Source organism: Rana temporaria, chromosome 1, assembly GCF_905171775.1.
Source record: "Rana temporaria chromosome 1, aRanTem1.1, whole genome shotgun sequence".
Taxonomy (NCBI): Eukaryota; Metazoa; Chordata; class Amphibia; order Anura; family Ranidae; genus Rana; species Rana temporaria.
Window position 1 is genome coordinate 294,678,651 of NC_053489.1, and position 25,624 is coordinate 294,704,274.

The 25,624-nt window shown below is 43.7% G+C and overlaps 1 protein-coding gene across 2 annotated transcripts in view; it reads left to right on the forward strand.

The window, feature by feature from the left end:
• MLANA (melan-A) overlaps positions 1 to 24,877 on the forward strand; it is a 31,500-nt gene extending 6,623 nt beyond the window's left edge. The window contains exons 2-5 of one of the 2 annotated variants that reach the window (XM_040357556.1): positions 14,251 to 14,358; positions 23,259 to 23,355; positions 23,439 to 23,540; positions 24,727 to 24,877. In XM_040357556.1, the coding sequence (XP_040213490.1) occupies positions 14,279 to 14,358; positions 23,259 to 23,355; positions 23,439 to 23,540; positions 24,727 to 24,795 (348 nt within the window). In that variant the 5' untranslated portion in view covers positions 14,251 to 14,278 and the 3' untranslated portion in view covers positions 24,796 to 24,877. Of the gene's footprint in view, positions 1 to 14,184; positions 14,359 to 23,258; positions 23,356 to 23,438; positions 23,541 to 24,726 lie in introns of those variants that run through there. The other variant, XM_040357548.1, reaches the window with a different exon arrangement.
• Positions 24,878 to 25,624: the final 747 nt, after the last annotated feature.

Genomic DNA, 25,624 nt, shown 5'->3' on the forward strand with positions numbered 1-25,624 from the left:
TTGATTAATGATGCTGCGACCGAGTTTCAACATTATCTTCACGTGCTAATGACTGAGAAACAGACCTAGAGGGGCTGGGAACAAAGAAAATAAAATACTATTTTAGACCGGCCAAAAAACCCCATAGAAAACAGGCAGAGGGAAAATAATTCCATCCTACCTGCAGCGTAAGGTTTGGCCACAGGGGGGCGGTGACACATCCATGGCAGTGAGCACACACAGCACTAAAGAAAAAAACAATGATAAACAGGGCATCAGGCAAAAGAACACTAAAGCCCCGTACACACGGTCGGATTTTCGGCCAACCAACTTCAAAATCCGGCACTTTTCAAATTTCTCCGACCGTGTGTACGTTCCATCGGACCAACTTTTTTGGCTTCAATCGGACAAAAAGTTGGGTCTGTGAACGGACCAACTTTCTGTTCAGAAAAGTCCGATTGTGCAAAGTGCGACCGTGTGTACAGAAAACCATCGGACTTTTCGAAAAAATCTAAATGCGCATGCCCCGAAATAAAGAGCACCCGGAAGCCATCTGTCTAGTAAAACTAGCGTTCGTATTCGAAAATGCTCATTCGTCACGCGGCAAGTTTAGAAATCTCAAATAGCAGCGCATATTCTTTTTTTCTTTAGAATGTCCTAATATGTACATCTGCTCAACTGGTGATACGGACGGATTAAAAACAAATGTATTTACTTTGGATTAGTGTATTTTCTGGATATGAATCCAGCCTTTTTTTTGTTATTTATTTGAAATTCCAAACCCAAAAATATCCCCAATTCTTTATGCTGGGCAAAGTAATAACTACTCTATTTGTGTCCCTTCAATTTTAGCAAAGGGCCTGCCTACTCACAAACTGACATTTGACTTTCCACACATAATCCACGAGTTTTTAGCATCATCCTTTTATTTTGCAAAAAATGGTAAAAAGAATAACAGATCCAAATACAAAACAACAGGAAGGCAGCAATTGAAGAACTGGTTGACTTGGCAAAGCCTCTGTACCCCAGGGCATACATAAATTAGGTTAGAATCTCCAAACTTGGGGACTTGAGCATTAACTAAAATATAAGGAGCCCAAGAAGATTGTGGTCTCCAAAAGATGGGGAGCAGCAGCAGCAGACATATATGTGCCCAGGCTGTGGTACTTCAACAGGCTGATATTTATGCATACCAAACTGGCCAACACTCTCCACACTTCACACCTCATCAGCTGAGGCGTTATATTTTTTAACACTCCCACCACAATACAAAAAACAATAATAGATTAAAACTAAAGATTTTATGCCATAATTCTAGCATTTTTTGTTAAGCCAAACCAAAAAATACATACTCAACTACAAATAATAGCAAAAATATGTTCAAAATCATATATATTTCAATATAAATTAGTATCCCCTAAAATCGGGGCTCTGAGTTGGCCACTGACCCCCATGCTGCTGTGGTGGGTTGGCTTGCTGGGGTGGGTTGGCTTGCTGGGGTGGGTGGGCTTGCTGGGGTGGGTAGGTTGGCTGTGGTGGGTAGGTTGGCTGGTGTGGGTCGGCTTGCTGGGGTGGGTGGGCTTGCTGGGGTGGGTAGGTTGGCTGTGGTGGGTAGGTTGGCTGGTGTGGGTCGGCTTGCTGGGGTGGGTGGGCTTGCTGGGGTGGGTAGGTTGGCTGGGGTTGGTAGGTTGGCTGGTGTGGGTCGGCTTGCTGGGGTGGGTGGGCTTGCTGGGGTGGGTAGGTTGGCTGGGGTGGGTAGGTTGGCTGGTGTGGGTAGGCTGGCTGGTGTGGGTAGGTTGGCTGGTGTGGGTAGGCTGGGTGTGCTTGGAAGCTTGTCTGGGGTTGGTAGGCTGTCTGTTGTTGGTAGGCCTGTTGTACATTGGCTGGAGGTGTGTGATCTATATCACAGACATGGGAATTAGGGTTTAGCTCCCGTTTCCTGGCCTTGCTAAGGAGCTGGACCATGATCCCCTCACATAGCTCCCTTTGATCGGCATCAATTTCCCGTAGTTTGTTTGCTATAAAACAGCCAAACCCTTCTGCACTATCGGGTGCTGTGGTGATGACCGATGTGGCCCTACTTAGAAATTCAGCCGTGGCATCATCCAGATGTTGCCTCTTCTTGGCCCTTTTCCTAGGAGGGTTCAGTGTAGGGATTCTACATTGTGTGGACTGTCTGCTGGGCCCAGCCTCTTCTTGGCTGGCAACGTCCTGTGTCTGAAAAAGGAGCATTATTTTTTTTTCTTGCCATCATAACAACACATTAACATCATAGTCAGGGGCGTACCTAGAGCATTTGGCACCCGGGGCGGATCCAATATCTGGCACCCCCCCCCCCACACGTTAAAATGTAAAAACACCCCACTGTGCCCCCTGCATACCTCTGCATCCTTCAATATCATTTTGTTACTACTGTGTACCCCTCTCCACAACTGCACGTCTGGACCCCTTTACATTACACAGCACCCTGCACCTCTGGACCCTTTTACATTACACAGCACCCTGCACCTCTGGACCCTTTTACATTACACAGCACCCTACACCTCTGGACCCTTTTACATTACACAGCCACCTGCACCTCTGGTCATGTCACCCCCCCTAGCAACGCCACTGATCATAGTATATCTGAATGCACATATTTTCAGGAATACTATACCTGTGTCAAGCTGAGCTCCTCCTCCTCCTCCTCCTCCTCATCCTGAGTTGGTTCAGCCTCAGTATCTGTGGCCTCTGCTGATGCGGATGCAAGTGTGGACAGATGTTTTCGTGGCTTAGTTTGGTCCTTTAAAAACATCAGGCTGCTGAAGTACCATAGCTTGGGCACATACACATCATCTGCTGCAGCTCCCGATCTTTTTGAACACTCAATCTTCTTGAGCTCCCTCTTAAAAGTGCTCCTCAGGCTCCCAATTTTTGCTTTTATTTGGGTCTCGTTGGCCCTGGGGTACACAGTCTTTGCTTCTGCCACCAGTTCATCAATTGCTGCCTGCCTTTTATTTTTATTGGAGTAGTCTTTATTGGTGACCTGCCACAGACATGTGTGTGATCTATAGAGATCAATAAAAGCAGTGATGAATGCTTTGGAATTAAGCTTTCCACCCTTTGCTTTCGGCATTTTTTGGATGAGATATCTGCAATAAAGGATACAATACGACCAATAAGTGCTTGCTGTAACTTCCTAACCTGCTTATACAATCTCTGTTTGCTCTAAGCTAAATCATGCAGTAACCACTAGTGTCCCAATGTATTCACCTACCTTCGTTCCGCGTAGACCTTCGGCTGCACGTAGAGTCGTTCCGTTAGGTTCGTGCATGCGTCCGTGACATCGAGCGCTCGTTCTTGATTTATATAGCCTACGCATGCGTGAAGCTTCGCTCTACGTGCGTCATGACGCTGGGGCGGGACCACAATCCTTTTTCTTCATGCGACATTCTGGGATGTGTGAGGGAGAATGTGATGGCGGAACCCACGAAAACGAATAGGCCCCGCAGTGGAGGCGTTTATAGAAAACACAAGGCCACCCCCATGAGCAAGGGGGAGATGGTGGAGATGGTTCGCATCTTTGAGAAGTACGATTACGATTGTAAACTCGAAAATTATGATAGGCCCAACAGCCATAAAGACTGGGTTCTGGAGAAGATCCTCGCGGTATTGGAAGGAGATTATGGTATCCAACGAACGAAAGACCAAATCCGCAAACGATGGTCAGATTTGAAGCACAGAGAGCAAGAAAATTTAGAAGCCATTCACCGCACCATTATCAAAAGAAGTAAGTACATGTAATTAGAGAATTATTTGTCTGTACATTATAGATGGATGAAATTTAATGATTTATTTTTCTGGTGGGGCCTACAGAAGAAGTTAATGGAAGTTTACAAGCAGTTCATTACAATTGTAAAGTTTTTATTATGTCTTGGCTACTTTTGGCAAATCCTTAATATACTGTATTCTAATTTTTTCAACAGGACAAATGCACAGAGAAAGACACCACAGGGGACAAAGGGAGGCTTCCCTTGGCCGGGCTCCAACAGGGGAGAGAACAGGGGAGACAACAGGCCCCAAATCTGCCCCAAAACGTAAGTTACTAAAAATGCTTATGTGCTTTTGCCAGTGACAGGGGTGTTTATAGATAGGACAAACGCCATGGTGTCAGGACTGAACTTAAGGGGTACATTACACTTTATGTTAGATGCGTGGCTCATCACTGACCATTAATGACGCATTTACAGGGTAGAGATGGGTAGAGGAGAGGCCCTGGGGATCAGAGTCACACAGAGTCACGCCTGCTAGATTTCACATCATATAAACCATATTGCCATAGCAAACAAGAGTGATGGGTGCCATCTGCCTGAGTTGTTTAATGTGGCCTATATATAGACATGTCTTCATACATTTTATATGACATCATACTCCTGTTCCCTAGCATTGCGTTTATTGTAATAATGCATAGTGTAGTGCACTAGTGTGGCGCAAACTGGTTCACCAGGGCAAGGTTGGTGGACTTTAAAAGCAGCACATGTGATTATGTTAATATAATGTAATTTTGGCAAGGATTCATAGATGATTTATTCTTTCATTTTAGAGGATTGTGAGTGTGCTCAACACCAACCTTTGCAGGATTTGGAGGATAGTGCCGGACCCAGCAAAGAGCCACCAGTCGACAGCACATCCCCAGACACCAGATATGCTGAGGGTGAAGGAGTGCAAGAAATGCAAGATGAGCCTTCGGAGGTTGTTGTTTGCCCCAGTAAGTTTTTGGAACATGTGCCTTGCAAAATCAACACCTGTTTCTTGTTTCTAGGTCCACACCACACACGCCTACACCACAATAGCAAATTATTTAGTGTATTGAACATTTGAGCATGTAGAAGGGAGAGGTGGCAGTGGTGTTTAGGTAGATGCATGTGAAGACACATGGATATGCACCTGGCACAAGATTTACAGAGTATTATCTGTAGTGTGTACATTCACTAGTAGTGTAGGTGTATTATAAAGATGAAAAAGGTTGTTAGGACTAATTGAGTGTCTAGGTTTAGGTAAGTATTTCCTGAAAATAGACCCCATTGTAAAATTTTGTTATTTTTTTGGATTGCCTCAGTCACTTCACCATCAAACACATAATACATTTTTGTCTTTTTCCAAGGCCACCAACTACCAGGATGCACTATTGGTCGGATCAGTGCTGATATGCTGCAGGCAATGACAGAGCTGGAAAATCTCAAGGAGGCTGCCACTGGTGTTCAGAGACGAATCCGGGATTATTACGACCTGTTAGCAAAATTTTAGTTTTTTTCTATCGTTGTTTTATAATTACAAATGTTCACTCGTGTTCAAGGTTTTAGCATGGAAATATTTGTAATTAGCCTTGTTTGCACATGCTCAGTTTGTGATAATTCAAAGAATTTGCACTAATTCTATTTGCACTACGCACATTTTGTAAAATCTGTATTTTTTCGCCAAAAAAATTGTTTTAATGGTTGGCCATTACCACAAAATGACTATCTTTATGTGTGATTTCAGGGTCTCAGCTGAGTGTTTATCCACTCTTCTTCTCCTGGTGCCTACAAATGTCATTTTGTAATTTTTTAAGGGCTTGACCTTAAAATCAGACAAAAATGCACATATAGAAATGCCCAATGTATCGAGGCCAAAAGTGGAACAACTTGTCATTCTGACCCTGGGATTGCACCAGGAGAAGGAGAGTTGCTAAAGACTGTGCTAAGGGTCAGTTCACATCAGACGCAGTTCCATTCATTTTGGTGTGCATTTTTGTATGCGACAAAGATGCAGGCACAGGGTTTGACATGCACTCCATTATGGTTCCGGTCGGCTCTAGCTCACAACATGGTAGTCCGTTTCGGGGATAAGGCTAACTACATGTTGTGAGCTACAGCCAACCACAACCCACGGGGCGCATGGAGACCACTGTGCATGCATTTTTGCCACACCCAAAAATGGAACACAGAATGAACAAAAGTGCATCTGGACAGACATTTACATTGGTAAATTTGTTTTTGTTGCGTGAAGAAAGCTGAAAATGGAAAAATTTGGATGCAAAAAAGTTGACAATGTCTAGGGCTGAGTTTGAAAAGATGCATGTTTAGCATTTAACCCAAAAAATACACAATTGTGTTATTCCTGAACTACCAATGTTTTTTGATTTTGTAAACTGCCAAAAAGTGACATTGGATTGTGCAGGATTGAACAAATATATTTTTTCAAACATTTTGTGGCTTATTATTTATCTGATCACTACTACCAGTATATTTGCATATGGAAAAGGGGTGTAGCAGAAACAAAAGGCATAATAATAATACACATAGCTGTTTGTAACTTTAGAAAGGCTAATTAAACATTTGCTTGTTTCAAAATATTTTATGGTAATCACAGCAACATTTCATTAATCAGTAAAATAATAGTAATAAACACACATAACAGCATCTTGAAAACTAATTTAAGGTTTTCAAAAGGAACATCATAAAGGTTCACAAAAAACTAAAGGACATCTTGCTGCCAAGGCACTGCCCCTCTACCCACAAAATAGTCCATATATTGCTCCCGCACCAGACGGGCATTCTGGGAGGAGACAGCAGGTCTAGTTTGTTGCAGGGCTGGCATCACTGCATCTTCAGCTGGACGTCCACCTGAGGGGTCATCAGTATGCCCGGAACCTATGTAGTTAGCAGCATTCCTCCGTAGAAAATTATGGAGGATGCAGCAGCACAAAACAACATGATTTATTTTGTATTCCGCCAAGTGAATGGCAGTCAGAAAAAGCCTAAAACGACATGACAAAATGCCAAAGGCGTTTTCAACCACCCTTCTGGCACGAGATAGTCTGTAGTTATATATCCGTTGCTCACGAGTGAGGTTCCTCATTGGAAAGGGCTTCAAAAGATGTTCCCCAAGAGCAAACGCCTCATCTGCCACAAATACAAAGTTGAGGCCCTCCACGTTGTCGTGCGCAGGTGGCAAATGTAAGGTGCCAGACGTAAGACGCTGATAGAATTCGGTATGAGCCATGACACCTCCATCGGAATGACGACCATTCATACCGACATCAACATATAAAAACTCATAATTTGCTGAAACAATAGCAAGCAGAACTATGCTGTTAAAGCCCTTATAATTATAAAAAAAAGAGCCTGAGGCCGGTGGAGGAACAATTCGGACATGTTTGCCATCAGTGGCACCCCCACAGTTGGGAAAATTCCACTGATTGGCAAACTGGGCTGCAACATCCTGCCATTCCTCAGGGTTTGAAGGAAACTGTGGAGTGAAGCAAAGAAAAATTAGTTAATACTTGAGCACAAAATATTAACAGCATTTTGAAAACATACATTATAGGGGCAAGAGAACACTAAAATATATCCAAACATTTGTGTAATAACAATTAAGAAGCATAGCAAAGAATATGCTTCCTGACTCCCTCTGGTGGCAGATTAAATACATTTTGTGTAGATAATGTTGAATGCTTAAAGCTTGGCAAGTGGTAAGAACTCTCTCCTTTTCCATGGCCTCATACAGGTGTCCTTCTTGCTAATATATGGGGACAGCAAGTTTAGAAGACGCTGGAAGCAGGCATCTGACATCCGAAGATAGTTCCGAAAATCATTCGGATTATTTTCTTGCAGCTCCCTCAGCAATGCCATATGTGAAAATTGGTCCCGATGAAGCAACCAATTTTTGGTCCAAACAGTCCTCCTCTTCCTGGTCCTGGTCCGGGCTTGAGCAATAGCCAGAACTCCAAGACCATAAACAGCCCGTTCTCTCGCTGGATTCCGCAACATCTCGTTATCGAGCGAACGCACGCAAAGTAACGAGCAAAAAGGCACGAAAAGGGAAATCGGGAAAGCACTCACACGAAACGTCAACTAACTATATAGTAGCTGATGGAACGCAACGCGGGACGTACGAAAATTGAACTTCCTCTTTGAATCGCGTGGCCGTACGTTAAAACGTCACTACGTTCGTGTTGGTTGACGAAAAAGTCCGAGTGTGTGTATGCTATGGGTGTGATCGGACAAATCAATTAAGTCAAAAATCCAAGGGAAATTTTGTTGGATGTCCGACCGTGTGTACGAGCCTTAAGTCAGCATAAGGGGGAAAAACAAGACAGTAAGCTAGCATAGCCTCTTACCCTAGAGCATACACCTTAATCCTCGTACCGTCAGGATGTGCCACTGATTAGCTGTACCTGACAGCTATTTAAACTCGCCGCCCTGTTGATGACGTCACCGCGCACAGCCGTGCGCCTGTGCTGTGCCCCGGCGTCATCCTGTAGACCTCGCGCGCATGCGCGATCGCGGCTAACTGGACCTGGAAGGCGCACGCGCAACCAAGCCTCATTCGCAAACGAGGCCTGCGCATGCGCAGACCACCAGACAGCGGCGAGGCTGGAACGCAATGCGTTCCAGCGGCCATAGCTAGGAGAAAAAAACGACAGACAACACACATAAACTGGCTGCCATAATAGTAAGTATTACTGTCATACATTACCACCAAGGAAATCCCATGATCCAGCCTGGAAATAGTAGCCACCGCTGCTCACTCTGCAAGGTCTGGGACAGTAGAGACCTCCTGCTAATAGCCAGGATGTATGGTCGGATTGCTGCTTACCTGGCAGTGGCAGGCTAGTAAGCTTCTTAAAAGTGCCGCAGACACTGTAGATGTCCGTCCAGCTAATAGCTGAAACTTGTTGGACTTCAGAGCTCTAACAAAACATTCTGTGTATGAACACCAGGACTATGGACCAAGGGATACTTTTTCTGAGGTAACAAACTACTTAGGTCCTAGTAGGAGGACAAAAAAGGAACACAGTCGATTGGGAGAAGCAAAGCTTTATGGGAGTAGGGTCCTATGAGGTATGAGAGGCGGGATTAACCCACACGTAGGCTGCCATGGAGTCTGTCAGGAAATGTGTATTCTGGTATGCAGCAGCATGCTTGTGTTGCTGTAATAGTACATTGGGGTGGAATTTAAAATGAACTGCATCAAAAAACATCACAGTTTGTGCGTATAACCACATTACATATTTTACCACATTACCAAATTGCATAGGGGCCTGGTAACACATGTAAATTGCAAATTCGTGAACCAGCCATAAGTGTGAATGGGCCCTAGGTGTTTTTAATAAGGGCCCCTTCAGACCTATGCATTGCAGCAACACACAATAAAACACACATTTTAACCACTTAAGACCTGGACCAATATGCAGGTTAACCACTTAAGACCCGGACCAAAATGCAGCTAAAGGACCAGGCCAGGACCAGACCATCTGCGGTTTTTATTTTTTGTGCTATAAACAAAAATATAGCGAAATTTTTTGCTATAATGAATATCCCCCAATAATATATATAAAAAAAAACATTTTTTTCCTCAGTTTAGGCCGATACGTATTTCTTCTACCTATTTTTGGTAAAAAAAAATCGCAATAAGCGTTTATCGGTTGGTTTGCGCAAAATTTATAGCGTTTACAAAATAGGGGATAGTTTTATTGCATTTTTATAAAAAAATGTTTTTACTACTAATGGTGGCGATCAGCAATTTTTATCGTGACTGCAACATTATGGCGGACACTTCAGGCAATTTTGACACATTTTTGGGACCATTGTCATTTTCACAGCAAAAAATGCATTTAAAATGCATTGTTTACTGTGGAAATGACAGTTGCAGTTTGGGAGTTAACCACAGGGGGCGCTGAAGGGGTTATGTGTCACCTAATGTGTGTTTACAACTGTAGGGGGGTGTGGCTGTAGGTGTGACTGTGAGATTGTGGATCCCTATAAAAGAGATCACACGATCGATGACACCGCCACAGTGAAGAACGGGGAAGCCGTGTTTACACGGTCGTGCGACGTGGCTCCCAAACAAAATTGGCGTCCTTTTTTTCCCAAAAATAGAGCTTTCTTTTGGTGGCATTTGATCACCTCTGCGTTTTTTATTTTTTGCGCTATATATAAAAATATAGTGAAATTTTGAAAAAAAAACAATATTTTTTACTTTTTGCTATAATAAATATCCCCCAAAAAGATATAACATTTTTTATTTTTTCCTCAGTTTAGGCCGATACGTATTCTTCTACCCATTTTTGGTAAAAAAATTGCAATAAGCGTTTAACGATTGGTTTGCACAAAATTTATAGCGTTTACAAAATAGGGGATAGTTTTATGGCATTTTTATTAATATATTTTTTTTACTACTAATGGCGGCGATCAGCGATTTTTTTCGTGACTGCGACATTATGGCGGACACATCGGACAATTTTGACACATTTTTGGGACCATTGTCCTTTTCACAGCAAAAAGTGCTATAAAAATGCATTGATTACTGTGAAAATGACAATTGCAGTTTAGAAGTTAACCACTAGGGGGCGCTGTGAGGGTTAAGTGTGACCTCACATGTGTTTCTAACTGTAGGGGGGCGGTACTGGACGTCTGACGTCATTGATCGTCTTTCCCTATATCAGGGAACAGACGATCAATGACAGTTCCACTGTGAAGAACGGGAAAGGTGTGTTTACACACACCTCTCCCCATTCTTCAGCTCCTGTTACCGATCGCGGGACACCGGCGGCGATCGGGTCCGTGGGTCCCGCGGCCGCGGTCATGGAGCTTCGGACCGGGTCACGGGGGCGCTGTCCGGCGGCGCGCACGTGCGACCCATGGCTGGGCTCTTAAAGGCAAAGTACCTGTACGTGCCTGTGCCCAGCCGTGCCATTCTGCCGACGTATATGTGCAGGAGGCGGTCCTTAAGTGGTTAAAGTGTTTTTTCAACACACATACTACTGCACTGCAGTTTCATTCATGGTAAACCCCAGACAAACCTGTGTTGAAAAGCACTACCAAGCCATGCAAGTCCAATTTTAAGCCCATTGTGATGTGTTAGCCCGGCCATGCAGGCCAGGGTTCGAATCTTGGCCAATTCAAACATTTAACAGGCAGGCTGAATTTACCTTGTTGATCGACCGATCAACTTGGGTACAACCAGTCTGCTGGATTCTCTTGCAATTATCGCTAGCGGCTGCTATAGCCATTAGTGATACTCACTGTCTTCTCCCAGCATGAATGTCGGGAGACATTTACCCATACATAAATGCCATCTGACATTCTGCCCGTGTGTATGTTGGTCTGTACGACAGAACCTGGTGATTCGGTTTGGTTTGTGCAGTGGCTCCCGACCGGAGATGTCAGTTTTTTCCTGACCAGTGTGTACCAGGCTATAGGCAGGCCAGGCCATAGATTGTGCAATTTTTTGCCCTGCAACCATGGGTTACAGGAAAGAAAAACGGTCAATGATTCTCCCATCAACACAATCAGTGTTAATGGGGGAATCCCTCCTGGGGAGCTATTGTGTTCTCCTAGCAGGGGGTGGGGGGAAACCCTGCAATTATTACTATACAGTCATATCTGCTGGCAACATTGGCATGCCAAAAATTAGACATGCTGGTTGTACCTAAGTTGATCAGTGGATCGACTTGGGTACATTCAGCCTGCCAATAGACTGTTCAAATCAGATTCAGTTCATTTATGGCAGGCTTTATACTGGGCCATTTTGGAAAAAAGTCCTGTATGCTCAGTCAGGGAATGTTATCTACATATATTATAAGGATGCTGGTTACAGCCACTTCTGACAAGCTTTAGAATGATTGCAGTAGTGATTTACATTCATTAGCATGCAGTATTTGGTTATAATACATGTTTTTGAATGCACATGTGTATGTTTTTTTAATATGTTTAAACCAGCCAGGCTCAACTAGGGTTCCGCCAGAAGTTGCTAGGGGTGCCTTGAGCTGTGGCTAAGACCCCATACACACTATTAGATTTTCTGAAGATTTTTGTCTTCAGATTTACCAAAACCATGTAGTGCAAGGGCCTGCCTGATTGCATACAAATTGAAACTCTGGAGTTCCACACAGACGATCGGATTTTTCTATAATTTTTTTTTATCCATAGGAAAAATGTAAAATGTGTTCTATTTTTTAACACCGATGGAAAAAAGACCCATGGGGCCCACACACGATTGGTTTGTCTGATGAAAACAGGTCTGTTTTCATCGGACAAACCGATCGTGTGTGGGCCCCATCGGTGTTAAAAAAATAGAACATGTTTTACATTTTTCCCTTGGATAAAAAAACAATAGAAAAATCTGATCCTCTGTGTGGAACTCCATCGGAGAAAAATCCACGCATGCTCAGAATCAAGTCGACGCATGCTCGGAAGCATCGAACCTCTTTTTTTTTTGGCTCGTAGTGTTTTACGTAACCGCGTCTTGGCACATTCGGAATTTAGTCTGATAGTGTGTATGCAAGACTGATGAAAGTCAGCTTCATCGGATATCTGACGAAAAAATCCATCCGATTAGATTCCATCGGATATCCGATCGTGTGTACAGGGCTTTAAGGTTTGACCTCATATTACATGGTTTGGGTAAATAAGACAAAAATCTGCAGAAAATCTAATGCCGCATACACACGATTGGAAATTCTGAGAAGAAAATTTGATGTGAGCTTTTGGTCGGAAATTCCGACCTTGTGTCCATCTGACTTTTTCTGTCGGAATTTCCGATAGCAAAAATTTGAGAGCTGGTTCTCAATTTTTAAAATTTTTTAAGAGAAGTTCTTGTCGGAAATTCCGATCATCTGTATGCAATTCCGACGCCCAAAAAAACACAGCTCGTTGTAGTGTTTTACGTCACCGCATTCTTCACGGTCGGAATTTTGTGTGACCGTATGTATGCAACACAAGTTTGAGCCAAAATTCCGTCCGAAAAAAAATCCACGGTTTTCTTGTCGAAATTTCCGAACGTGTGTGCGCGGCATAATAGTGTGTATGGGGCTTAATTGACCTCTCATCTGATGAAGCCTTCATAGTTCCAAGTCCATCGTCACATAACATAATATAATAACAGTGTTTTTTTTTTTGTTTGTTTTTTAGCTGTTTGTAAAGGCTGTATTCTAACCACCAATGTAAGGTGCATTTTTATAATGACGCCCCCAATGGGCTATCCTTAGCATGAGTTCCCTGATACACCAAAAATGTTTTTAAGTGTTCTTCTGTGGTAAAAAAAAAGTTTAGAAAAGGCTGTATTGAACATATTAAATAATGAAAAAAAAGGCTGCTTTCACAATGCAGTCTGTGATAGCGTGTATTCCTGCATGTTATCAGGTCCCACTATTTATTCTTATGGACCATCTCAACATAGGGGCAGATCCACGTACAGCGGCGCATTATTACGCCGGGCGTAGCGTATCTAAGATACACTGCGCCGCCGTAACTTACTTTTTTCCCCCGAATCCTCAAAGAATCCGCGCCGTAAGTTACGGCGGCGTAGTGTATCTTTGGCGGCGTAAGGGCGCGCAATTCAAATCGTTGTGATGGGGGCGTGTTTTATGTAAATACATCATGACCCGACGTAAATGACATTTTTTTTTAACTGCGCATGCGCCGTCCGTGGGGGTATCCCAGTGCGCATGCTCGAAATTAAACCGGAACAAGCCAATGCTTACGACGGTGACGTCATACTACGCAAATCCCTATTCGCAAACAACTTACGCAAACGACGTAAAAAATTAAAAATTGGACGCGGGAACGACGGCCATACTTAACATTGAGTACGCCTCATTATAGCAGCTATAACTATACGCCGGAAAAAGCCGAACGCAAAGGACGTAAAAAAAAGCGCCGGCCGGACGTACGTTCGTGGATCGCCGTATCTAGCTAATTTGCATACTCGACGTGGAATTCGACGGAAACGCCACCTAGCGGCCGGCGGAAAAATGCACCTACGATCCGACGGAGTACTAAGACGTACACCTGTCGGATCGAGCCCAGATGCAGTCGTATCTTGTTTTGTAGATACGGCAATTTGAAATTACGCGGCGTATCAATAGATACGCCGGCGTAATTCTTCTGTGGATCTGCCCCATAGATCGCTACAAACAAAATGAGTGCCAACATTTTGTTTTATTCAGCAACACAATACATAAAGGTGATCTGAGCAATATAAATATGTGTTATGCCGCAGGAAAGCAGATATATAAACATGCAGTCAGTATGTTTCAAACTACCATCTAAAAGCAAAGGATAAATTGTATAGGAACCCTTATCAGTTCAAACTCACAGTTCAGGCATACTACAAATTCCCTAATGAGTTAATGGACCCTTAAACACTAATTAGGAGCTGGAAGGGTATATAGGTGTGGGATCAGAGCCAGCCTTACTATGTGATTGAAGTTATGGTGTTAAACAGCTCTTTGGTCTCACGTTTCAGGAAAAGCTGGTTGTGTGAACCTTGGAGAATGCCCCGTCCTGGTACATCAAGTGGTCTCGGGGCCTACAGCTCTGGCAGAGGCAGGTCACATGGGCTCAGTGTGGAAGAGTAAGTGCAATGTGTATTTTTTTATTTTTGTAATATTCAGAGGTATTAATGCTCCCAGCATGTCATTTTCTGAATAAGCTTCACACTCCAGCCTGGGTTCCACTCAATATAGATGCAGCATCAATGTTGCTAATAAATGCATTGCAAGCTAAGCAGAGGCAGTTTTGGGTTCTGTCCCTTTTTTAGACTTTAAGATTTCATGGGTCAAAATTCTTCTTGTTCTTATAACTGTTTTTTTTTGTTTATGTATTTTAGGCACCTTCAATGTTTTTGATGTAATTGCTGTATGTGACCAGTTAATGGGCATTTTGCAGCAAAGTGGTGCCCTTGGCCACCACCCGAAATGGTGCATGGTTTGGCTTTGGTAACCAAAGTCTGACTTGACTGTTGGAAAAAAAATACTTCCTATAGCTTTATAAGGTACTACAAATAGGTAAATGAAACTCGCAAAGGGCATAAAAACAACCTAATATGGTGTCCTCTTAACCTGGTAATCTTTGGGGTTGTGGGTTTATTTTATTTTTATTTCCCTGGCACTGCATTGACTTTGAACCTGGAAGTGATCAGATCTGAACACTTCTTTATTTACAGCCCCTTTACAATGGTAATGGGCCTCCTATTTATGGATCTACTGATCACCTACACTGAATGCTCAGGGGCCATCCCTTTCCCTGTATTTTGAATTTAGAGATGTTTGGGAGGCTGTGTATATGCTTGAATCGCTTATACAGGTACATGCACAAGCAACTGCTTTAACATTGACACAATCACGTCTGCTATTTCAGCCATGGCTTGTTAACCGCTTTATTGCTATAACCGTATATCCTTGCCGCCGCTGCTGTTCTCCCACCCTTTTCCCTAGGCGAGCTTACATCCATAACTTGTGTAATTTGTGCTCTAATACGCCAAAGGGCACATTACAGCATGGATTAATCTATATCAGATAAAAAGCACAGCTGCTGTGTTGGTAGAAATGTGTAGGCAGTGCAGCGTCGCATTCATTAAAATGATGAAATGCATTCTTGGTGGTCAGGATTTTTTTTGTTTTCCTGCTTTTGATTATTTTGGCACATCCAAAGTAATTTTATTCAAAAGATTAGGGGGGAAAAAAAGCATTTAACGGGTTGTGCTTGGTATCCAATAATTTGAAGCCTATGGTATATTTCCCCTCTAGTGGTTAGGTGTGAAAGTGCATCATATACTGTGTACTTTTTTTGATCTACAGTCAAAAAAAGAAACACATTTGATTTGCATGACACAAATCTAATCTAAATTTACATAATGTATTTTTTGTTAGGGATATGCTAAAACCTTTGTCAGGATTTTATCATTTGTGCAATTTATTTTTTCCCTTCCTGTTTTGTTTTTTTCCCCAAAACAAAGCGAGGAGGCATCTCTCCAATGGAGCTGTGGGGGCCCTGCATGCACCCAATCTGTGAATAAAGTACAAGTCCCATCTTGCACTGCAGCAAATGGCTTGTAGTTCTCAATGGCCCGCATGGGTGTTGATGACCTGTGGTCGGGGCCTACTTGCCCTGCACATGGGGATACTTTATTGTATATGTGCTCCCCAATGCCTGGGATCAGATGGCTCCGCATTCATGTGAAAAATTATTTCAAGACCGGACCCCAGCTTGGAGATGTGCAGTTGTGAAGCGACATACAGGGCACATCTGTGAAATACTGTCCCATTTCACTGCACATCTTGCCAGATTGTAACATTTAGAGAGGAGCACCACAAAGCCTGTGTCCCGCTACACCAGTCCAGCTTTCCTCTGCCACGTCACACCCTGTGACCGAATGAGGTCCAGACATGCACAAAGCGTGGACCTTGTGCATGCACTAAACTCCTTCAGTTGCTTGTACCATGCAGGTAGGTTCGTGAGATCTCCATACTGCAGGTTTGGTCTTTATTGCTCTTGGGGAACCAACAGCTGGGGAGAAAGTCGGCGCACTGGCCAGAAGCCCACCTCCACTACTGGTGTACCTGTCACCTATGACTGGTACCACTCTCTGCATTCTGGTTGTCTACCAGTTCATGGTTACCCATAACGACTTTATTGAGCTAATCCATTGTGATGGCCTTCTATACTTTTTCTCTTCAACCCTGTGTGTGCGCTTTACAGGCCCTGTTCTGATACGCCATGTACATTCATGCGCCCCTTTGAGTAACTGCAGACTTTTAAACTTTTAGCAACTTTACTGAACTTCTGTCAGTCTGTGCTCCAGGGATCCCTGGCCAGCAGTTGGCACCAGAGGGGTGCTGGCAGAGTAAGTTTTCCCTAGCAGCCAATTAGAGGATTTTTTCAGTCGCGGGGCATGCTGGGGGAGGGTATATCTGTGACAGGTGTCATGTGCTAGGCAAGTTTTCGCGGTGTCCCTGTTCCAGGTGCGGCATCCACCTTCAGGGTGCGCGCATCCATGGACCCCGCCAGCGCGGTCACCAGGCCAGAATTGCAGGCTACACAAAACCTCATCCAGAGGTAAAAGGGGACTCCAGTGACTTACTGGGTCCCCAGTTCTATTGAGAGGATCCCAGGCTCAGTGCCGTTCGCTAGGTTGGTCGGCTTTAGGGGAACCCGGAGGCAGGTTGTCCAACAGGGCTTGAACAAACCAATCGGGGATCTGGTGACCGGAATGTTCACAGGTACGCTTTGCTGTCATCTGGTGACCTATGCTAAAACCTACTGGGAGGATTCGCTCCATTTATCCATTTAGCTCACCTAAAGTAATTGGCCTGTGGCAGAGGTCCTAGAGCCAGGTCTGTGAGAGATCTGTTGCTCCCAGCAAATCCAAAGTGGCACCTCGGCTGCCAGGCTTGTGAGAGGGGTCTGTCCGGGGGCACTTCACCCGCTCAGAAAGAGTGGCGACTAATCAATCTGATACTACTGAGAGCAGGACTGCTTGGTTCATATCCAGGCCTGATATCGCAAGGTTCTCCTCTCTCCTCAACATTTTCTTCCCACTTGAAGTTGATGATGGCCAGGAAATAAAGCATTGGAAAACCCTTCACTGCCTGGACCTTCGCTCACTACTTTGTTCTCCAACTGCACCCATTCGCCACATTAAGGTATCTCAATATGCTGATCCCAATAACAAATCAGCGGCTCCTTCAGGGGTAGCGCTACACTGGCATCAGCCTGCTCACCACTATACACTAAAATGGCAGTGGCGTGACATCGCATGCTCAACTCCTTCCTCCTAGATGCATTGTGATCGGGCTATCGCAGTATATTTTTTTGTGCTAGGCTAGTTATGATATACTTTCCAGGTAGTAGGTTTTTTTTTTTTTTTTTTTGATAATGGGTGCGGAGTCCTTGTGAGGTAGAATCCTGTGCGGAGGTTAGTGAGTTGTTGTTGGTTACATCTTCATTGGTGGACTTCTTGCTGCAGTCCCTACTCCAGACCCTGAGCACAGCTAGGGTCCCCACCTGTTCTTCAAGCCAAATCTGAATACATTAGTGGCGCACAGTAAAACCATTTTAAAGTGGGAACGCTGTGGATTCTGATGTAAAGGAGAACTGATGCAAAAAGGTTTCTGCTCACCAAACCTCCCATTTGCATCAGTTTCCAGCATGCCCCTGTTGCATCAGTCCACATTGGATAGTAAGCTCGCTCGCCCAAAGATGGAGACTCGGGTATCGACACCTTTTCAGCCACAATATCTGCTGGTTCATGAGTTTCAAATTTCCAGCACACGCATCCCTTTTCTGAGGCACAGAAGGCCAGCAATTGGAGTGTGGGTGGGCAGTTAGGAGGAGTAGGGGTTTGAAGGAAGAGCAGATCAAGCCTTTTCTTCTCTCCTTTTAGTGTATGGGGACAGGGCATGTGCACACCACTATGCACTTGGTGATTGTGGTACTCTGTCACTTGGGGAGCCACAGTCAATTATGAAGATTGTGTGGGTTTCAGGCAGCCTGAAACCCGGAATGTCCAGGTGAATCCCAGACAGGTGGCAACCCTAAGCACAGCCTCCCCCCCCCCCCCTATTTATATGAAGCACAGGATGGAGGATAGAACTCAGAAAAGCAGGGGGGGAATGCAGAACCTTTGACTCTTCTCCTACGACCCAGGCAGCCTAGTAAGCGCCTGCCTACAATCACTCTTGTACCCTACCAACACTTCTCCAGCTCTTGAATTTTTAATGCCCATACAGGGGTGCGGAAAGGAAATCTGGAGTATGTCTGCCGGAGCCTGACCTCGCCCCCATGATCCTATGTGAAAAGCAGCACAGCAGGAGAAAATAAGCATTTTATTTTCCTGAAAGGTGAACTTGGCCTTTAAGCATCACAGCGGCGGTTTAATACTAAAAATATACTGCTAAATCAATATAAAAACTAAATTTGTACAGTCTATTCGAGCTAGTACTACCGTAAATAAAATGCTTTTGTCCTAGTTGGCATACCAGAAAAGGGAATGTCTCCAATTTCTCCACCTCCACTGAGGCACTGCATACGTTTTTGTTTGGATCAGCTCGATTCTAGCTCACTAATTACATCTTTTTAAAGTATAAGGCATTTATTGGCTTATGCTTCCCTCTGGTTTTGCAAGCCAATGTAATTTTATTGCGGTGGTACTGCAATTTTTAGTGTAATGATACTCTATATTAAAGATTTATAGATTAAATTGCACAGCTTTTATATGAACAATAAAAATGGAATTTAAATGGCCCCTGGGACCATGATTACGATTTTTTTTTTTTTTGGCTAGATTAAAAAAAAGAGCTGTATGTATTCAGACTGATACAGTATAAGTGGATTATGATACGAAAACCTTTTGACATGCTTGTAGTTGTACATGCATACGTGACTGGCCTCAGGTGATGCAGAGATCAAAGCAATCCTCTTGCATAAATTGCACCCTCACTCCTACATCCATTCAAAGTGATGAATTTAAAAAGCATGTCTGAGTTCAGAAAGGGGAGTTGAGATCTCGCTCTGCAGATTTGAGGGAAGGAATGCCCCTTCACACAGGAACAGGGCTGAGGCTGTCAATCAGCTGAAGAGTCCTCCCATCACCTTTTCTCGTGTCGGGAGTGATTCATGCTAATGGCAGAGGAACAAAGCTTCAGAATGAAATGACAGTGCTCTCACTTGAGACAAGTACACGCTATAGAGTGATATGCTTTGTTCATATTTCATGTCTCAGGTTTACAACCACTTTGACCATATTAAGTTGGCATACTTTACTGTATAGTATTTCATTAAATAAATGTATAGCCTCAGGAAACTGGGGAATTGAGTTTGGTAATCTATTTCAAATTCTGTTGCAAATTCTGCTGATGACATGGCCGTTAAAGGGTTTCTGTGAGCATTTTCTACAGCTAACACTTGCCAATGGACGGTTTGCACACACTTGATTGTAGGACTAGTACAAGAATTGCAAAACCTGGTGGAGGTTTTACTGCAGCAGTCCTTAAATCTGATCAGAGGTATTAAGGGCCTCTAAACATGTTGTCCTATGGTGGTGTACTGCAGCACGCTTAACATTAAGTCCTCATGCACACTGGTCATTTGACTTTTTTTTTTTTTTTTTCCTACAGTCCCTAAACTCTCCATGTTATCCTATGTGTTGTCCATGCACACATAGGCTGTTATCAGCAGTTTTGGGCAGTGGCTTTTTTTTTTGCAGTAAAAAAAAAACCCACAACTGGTGGGTTCTGAGATGTTTTTCAGCTATAAAAATGCGTAAACGCTCAAATGTCACTCGCCAGCACTTTATTTTTGATCCTTTGAAAAAGGCGGGGAACGCTATTGCAAAAACATTGAACTCGCTGCAAAGCTACTGATGTTTTCATACGTTTTAATGTCCAGTGTGCATGAGGCCTAAACGCTTTAACTGCCAGAAGATTTTACCCCCTTCATGACCAGGCCATTTCTTGACATTTAGCACTGTGCTACTTTAACTGGTAACTGCACAATTAAGGTATGTGCTGCTTTTTTTTTTTTTTTTTTTTTTTTTTTTTTTCCTGGTGTTCTGAAGCTTGGTCTAATTCTTGGTGAAAGGACTGGTGCTTGGATTTTTCAAGACTAAGATTAATCTTCACAGGTTGCAACTACAAAGCTCAAGCCATCATTTACTTGTGAAAGGACTTGGCTCACTGAATTAAAGGAGACGATTGGTCTCCTCGAATTGCTACTAAAGGTTACTCGAGTATCCTACAATTCTCCACTGGCTATCAAAGTTCAAGCTTTTGTAGCAAAATGGACTAAAAGCACTGTATCCTGGGTCTTTCACCTGTCCCTTTAGTGCATCAGGTGACATATATTTGTGTGCCCAGCGTAAAGGACTGTGGGAGGAGTAGGACTCCCATGGGAAAGACACACCTGCCTCTCCAGGTGAGACAGGAAGCCTAATGCTTCAGTTGGGGGTCGCCTCCACAGAATGAAATTGGAAGAAATGGCCGCACACCACTGTAGATCCAAAATCCTATTTGGACATCCCAAAAATTACAGGAATCAGAATGCTGGGTAGACATGTTTCACGCATGTGAAGTGTGCGAAATGCATCTACACAGCAAATAAAAAATTATTTTGACCTACAGTGGTGTGCGGCCATTTCTTCTAATTTCATGAGTAGTTCTCCTCCTGTCAGATAATTGCTATACCTGATTGTGTCTGGACTACATATCCCAGGGATCTTTGCTGCTAATGGGAAGATTGCTGGGAGTAGCTAAAAAAGAAGCAGAAAGACTGAATGGCGCTTCCAGGCCTGACGCAAGATGGACCTCTGTGAGACACAGCAAGGGAGGTTGTGGCCTACCATGCAGAGTTCCACCCTCCAACCCGTAACCTGAGGAGCCTAGCTCGGTCGTTTGCTGTCGGACATCCTTCCAGCACCACTCGGGTCACCTGCCTTTCGGTGTGTCAAGCTTCACATCGGGACCGTGGATCTGCTGCACGAGTGTCTACATGAGTTCCTGTCCAGAAGACATTGGAGCAGTCTGGTCGGTGGTGAGAGGACAATCGCCTAACCTTTATCCATTCTTTGTCATTTACACGGAGACGCCTTCACACCAGGAATACTTGATTGAATCTATTGAATATTGTGCTTAAGACAACTCTATCCTTCCACACTACAATAAATCCAATGTTTACCACCCCACCTAATCGGATTACAGTTAACGTGCTCCCACGTACCGGTGAAGAACATCAGAGCTGAGACGTGGACCTTATTGCCATTACTGATAAAAGGGCCTCTCCTTGTACTCTCATTCTTGATGCTGTTCGCCCTCCTTATGATGGCAGTATAGGCTGGCCAGATTCATCTTTCAGAGGGTCAGTACAGTCGGTTAGCTGTAACCTCCTTTTAGGGAGGTAGGCAGCCCTATTTCTCAATGAAGTGTTTATACAGCATTTGCTTCATTAATATTGTCTTATGTCTTTTTTGGAGGAATTCTTTTGCAGAGTTGGCACTGTTCCTAAACTCGGCAGATTTATTACTCCTCCCCCCCCCCACCCTTTTTGTAACCACCTTCTTTATTGGTTCCAGTAAAATATTCTTAGAACCTAAATATGCCAAGTGTCGGGTTTATTACTCTACAGCACAGGTGGCAAACACAAGGCCCACGGGCCGAATCCGGCCCTCCAGGCCATTTCATGTGGCCCTCGCACCTCTCCGGCAGCTGCAGGAGAGCTCCAGCCCTCCTCTGGTCCTCCTCCAGCCCATTAATTTTTGCTTTCAAGCAATGCATCCAGCTTCTTCCCAGCAGCATAAGGAAAGGGGTACACTGTGTTGTAAGGGAGAGCGAAGGACCCAACTTCTTATGGTGGGGGGGCTCTTGACCTCTAATGAAGGGGGAGGGGATGCGCTGGACACCTAATCTTACAGATACAACCGGCCCTTTTGAGGGCAATCGTAATGCTGATGCGGCCCACCATGAAATTTAGTTTGACACCCCTGCTCTACAGCATACCAGAGTGTCGGCAAGTAAGTAGTCCTCCAGGGGGGCCGTGCCATATTCCTAGACTAGTTATTGAGTCATTGTTATTGAGTCCAGTTATTGGAAAAAGATTCCACGCATCTATTCAGCGGCTCCTATGGGGGTACCACTACACCAAGCAAAGTGGTCATGTGCAACTCGTAGGTGTAAAAGCCATAAAAAGTTAAAGCGGCTTTCACCTTCCCGTGGCACTCCACCTCTTCATCCTGCTCCCAAGCCCCCTCTGCAGCGCCAATATCTGGTTTTAGTTTGAGGAAAAATAAGACTAGTAGTCTTGGCTTCTAGTGGCCTAGTGCTTATGAAAATTAAGAGTTGTCAAACTATTCAGGAGGAACTGCAGTCTGCTCACATAATTTGTAATAAATACATCTTTGCCACTCTGTAGCTTCCCTCCCACCACTTTGCATATTTTATATATACTGTGATTCTGTACTTGCTAAATATAGAATGCATGAAGGTAAACCTTGAGCCTTTACAACCAACGAATGTGGTGTCGGGCTGCTGAGTTGGTGCTGTGAATATGTCTGGCAAGCAGCTGCAGTGATGGGCCCTACAAGGTAAGGGAGTTTCTTGACACCACATGGTAGGCCGCAACCTCTCTCCTCCTCATGGAGAGGTATGCCTTACACAAGGCCCAGGAAGAAGAGCGCGAGACGGAACTCCTATCTCATTTTATAGTCTCTCCCAGAAGATCCCTGAGATATGTAGTCCTGGTGTATAGTTATGCAATGGAGCCGCCGGTCACAAAACTACTAGCCCATAATACAGTGGGTTGGCTCACCCACAAGAGTCACTGGTGTTCAGCATTAAAGGGCCACAACTATAGAATGACGGGAAGGGCACGTAATGTTACCTGTAGTCCACCATCACTACATTTTCAGACATTTGCCCGTTCAGATACATGTGTGAGCTCTAAGTAAATTAACTTTTTTTTTTTTTTTTTTTTTTTTTTTATTAGGACTGCTGGAATTGCTATTCTTGCCATCGTGGTTGCCCTTGTTCTAATTATTGGCTGCTGGTACTTTAAGAGGAGGAGTGGCTATAAAATACTTGGGGTAAGAAACATTTCATATCCATGTACAGAAACTTATTTTGTACTACACAATTCTAACTTTTTTTTATTTTTATTTTTTTCCAGACTCAGCAGTTCCGTCCTTCTGCAATCCGCGCTATGATGGGTGGAGCAAGAGAGCCTGCAGAGTGTAAAGTACCATTACAGGATTATAACACCCTGAATGTTGTAAGTTTTATAATTTGCATCTGCGTCTCAATATCTTAAACCAAACGTGTAGAGAAACTACTTTAGACATTGCATTGTCTTTGTCAAGCATGACATGGTTAATTCTATCTTCTTCTGGTAGATTCCACCCTTTATACATTTGAGGTTTCCTGAAATATATTGGATCTGTTGCCTTATATTCAATTGGTCTTCAGTTAGCTGTTGCAGTTCATACTTCAAAGATGGACTCCTAGCCAACAACTGCTTTCAACTACATGAATAATTTTCTCCTATCTTTAGGGACTAGCCAAAAACTTAAGCAAAACTATGTTCGAACAGAAGACCTTGTGCCTAAACAAATCCTCCCAACCCCCATTCGATTAACGCTAGTCCACAGTGCTGTAGCAGCCACTGACTGTACAATTCATGTGTGCAAATATTTTTTGCTGGATGTACTTAATATGTAAAGTTCTCAGTGGGTTAATGAAGAATCCAATACTGTAGTAGTGCCTAAAATTTTGCTATATTTGACCTGGTATAAGACCATTTGGGGGGGGGGGGGGGCACATGTAGTGACACAATTGTTGGAAGCATAAAAGTTTGAACACCAATTCTCTTCTACAAAACCACATTAGAAAGTGGTAAGTACTTGCCAAGAATTTAGAATAGGCAGCAGATTGTGTCCCACTAACATTTTTACTCTGCTTCAAAGTTCTAGTTTGTTAAACTTTTTGGTGCAGACTGCAGTAAAAATGCAAAGCCTTTAATGGCATGAACTAGTTTAGAATCTTAAGGTCCCCAATATTTAGAACACAACTCTATAAAGCTCTTAAGCTTTTACTTGGCTTATTTTTATTGGTTTATCGGATCCTGCAGTGTCCCACAGATGCACCGGTGTTATAGTCCCTCAACTAGAATTGGCACCTCATCCCTTTAAATCCGAACACATACGAATTACACAGGTTGTGAGGCCAATTTAATGCAGAGAAGGTACCAAGTGAGTTTAACACCTTAATCAGCCACAGAACTGGTGTAATGTGTGTTCGGTTTTAAAGGGATGAGGTGGCAACCTTACCCTCAACACTTGCCTCCCGGTCTGGTACAACAAAATCTTGACCATTTCCTCATGTTCAACCTTGATGTGTACAAAAGTGTGACTCAAATTAACATTTCAGTTTACTAACTACATTGTTTTTTGACTTTGCAGGCTCCAGGAGCTCCGCCAGCATATGAGAAGGTCTCTGCAGAAGCTCAGCCTCCACCATATACTCCCTGAACCAAATGTCAGCCATGTGTCCCATTTTTCTGTGTTAAAGGATCACTACCAAATAAAGTTGAACAAAACTTGTTTATGAAAAGTGGTGATGGCTTTGTTTATAAGGGTAAGTGCCGGTTCACACTGGTGCAGCACAACTTGCCGTGTGACTCGGCAAGGCTATCTACACACGACTTCAGAGGCGACTTGCAAAATGACTTATGTATTGAAGTCAATGCAAGTCGCCCTGAAGTTGTCCCAAAGTAGTACAGGAACCCTTTTCTAAGTCAGAGTGACTTGAGTTGCTTCTATTAGAACGGTTCCATCGTACAGAACGGAGCGCGACTTGTCAGGCGACCAAGTGGCCTGACGAGTCACCCCTGTGTGAACTGGCTCTTGGTGTGTTGGAGTTATTTGAGTTATAAAAACTGCTTTAGTATGTTCTTAAACTCTAAAATGTAGGAACGGCAAGACTAGAAATGTGATTCTCATAGCTAAATTCTGAACTTGCAAGCTCTGTATTTACCTCGCCCTTAATTCGCTGCCTAGCAAGTTGCTACCCTAAAAAAGTACATGGGTTAACCTCCCTGGCGGTATGATATTGTCAGATTTATTTATTTTTTATGCTGAAAGCGGTACAAATATTTTGCACGGAAATTTGGAGTTTTTATATTGTAGGCCTGTAATGCTTGAATAACTCTCTTAACCACTTAAGCCCCAGACCAAAATGCAGGTAAAGGACCAGGCCCCTTTTTGCGATTCGGCACTGCGTCGCTTTAACTGACAATTGTGCGGTCATGCAACGTGGCTCCCAACACACAAATAGAGCTTTTCTTTTGGTGGTATTTGA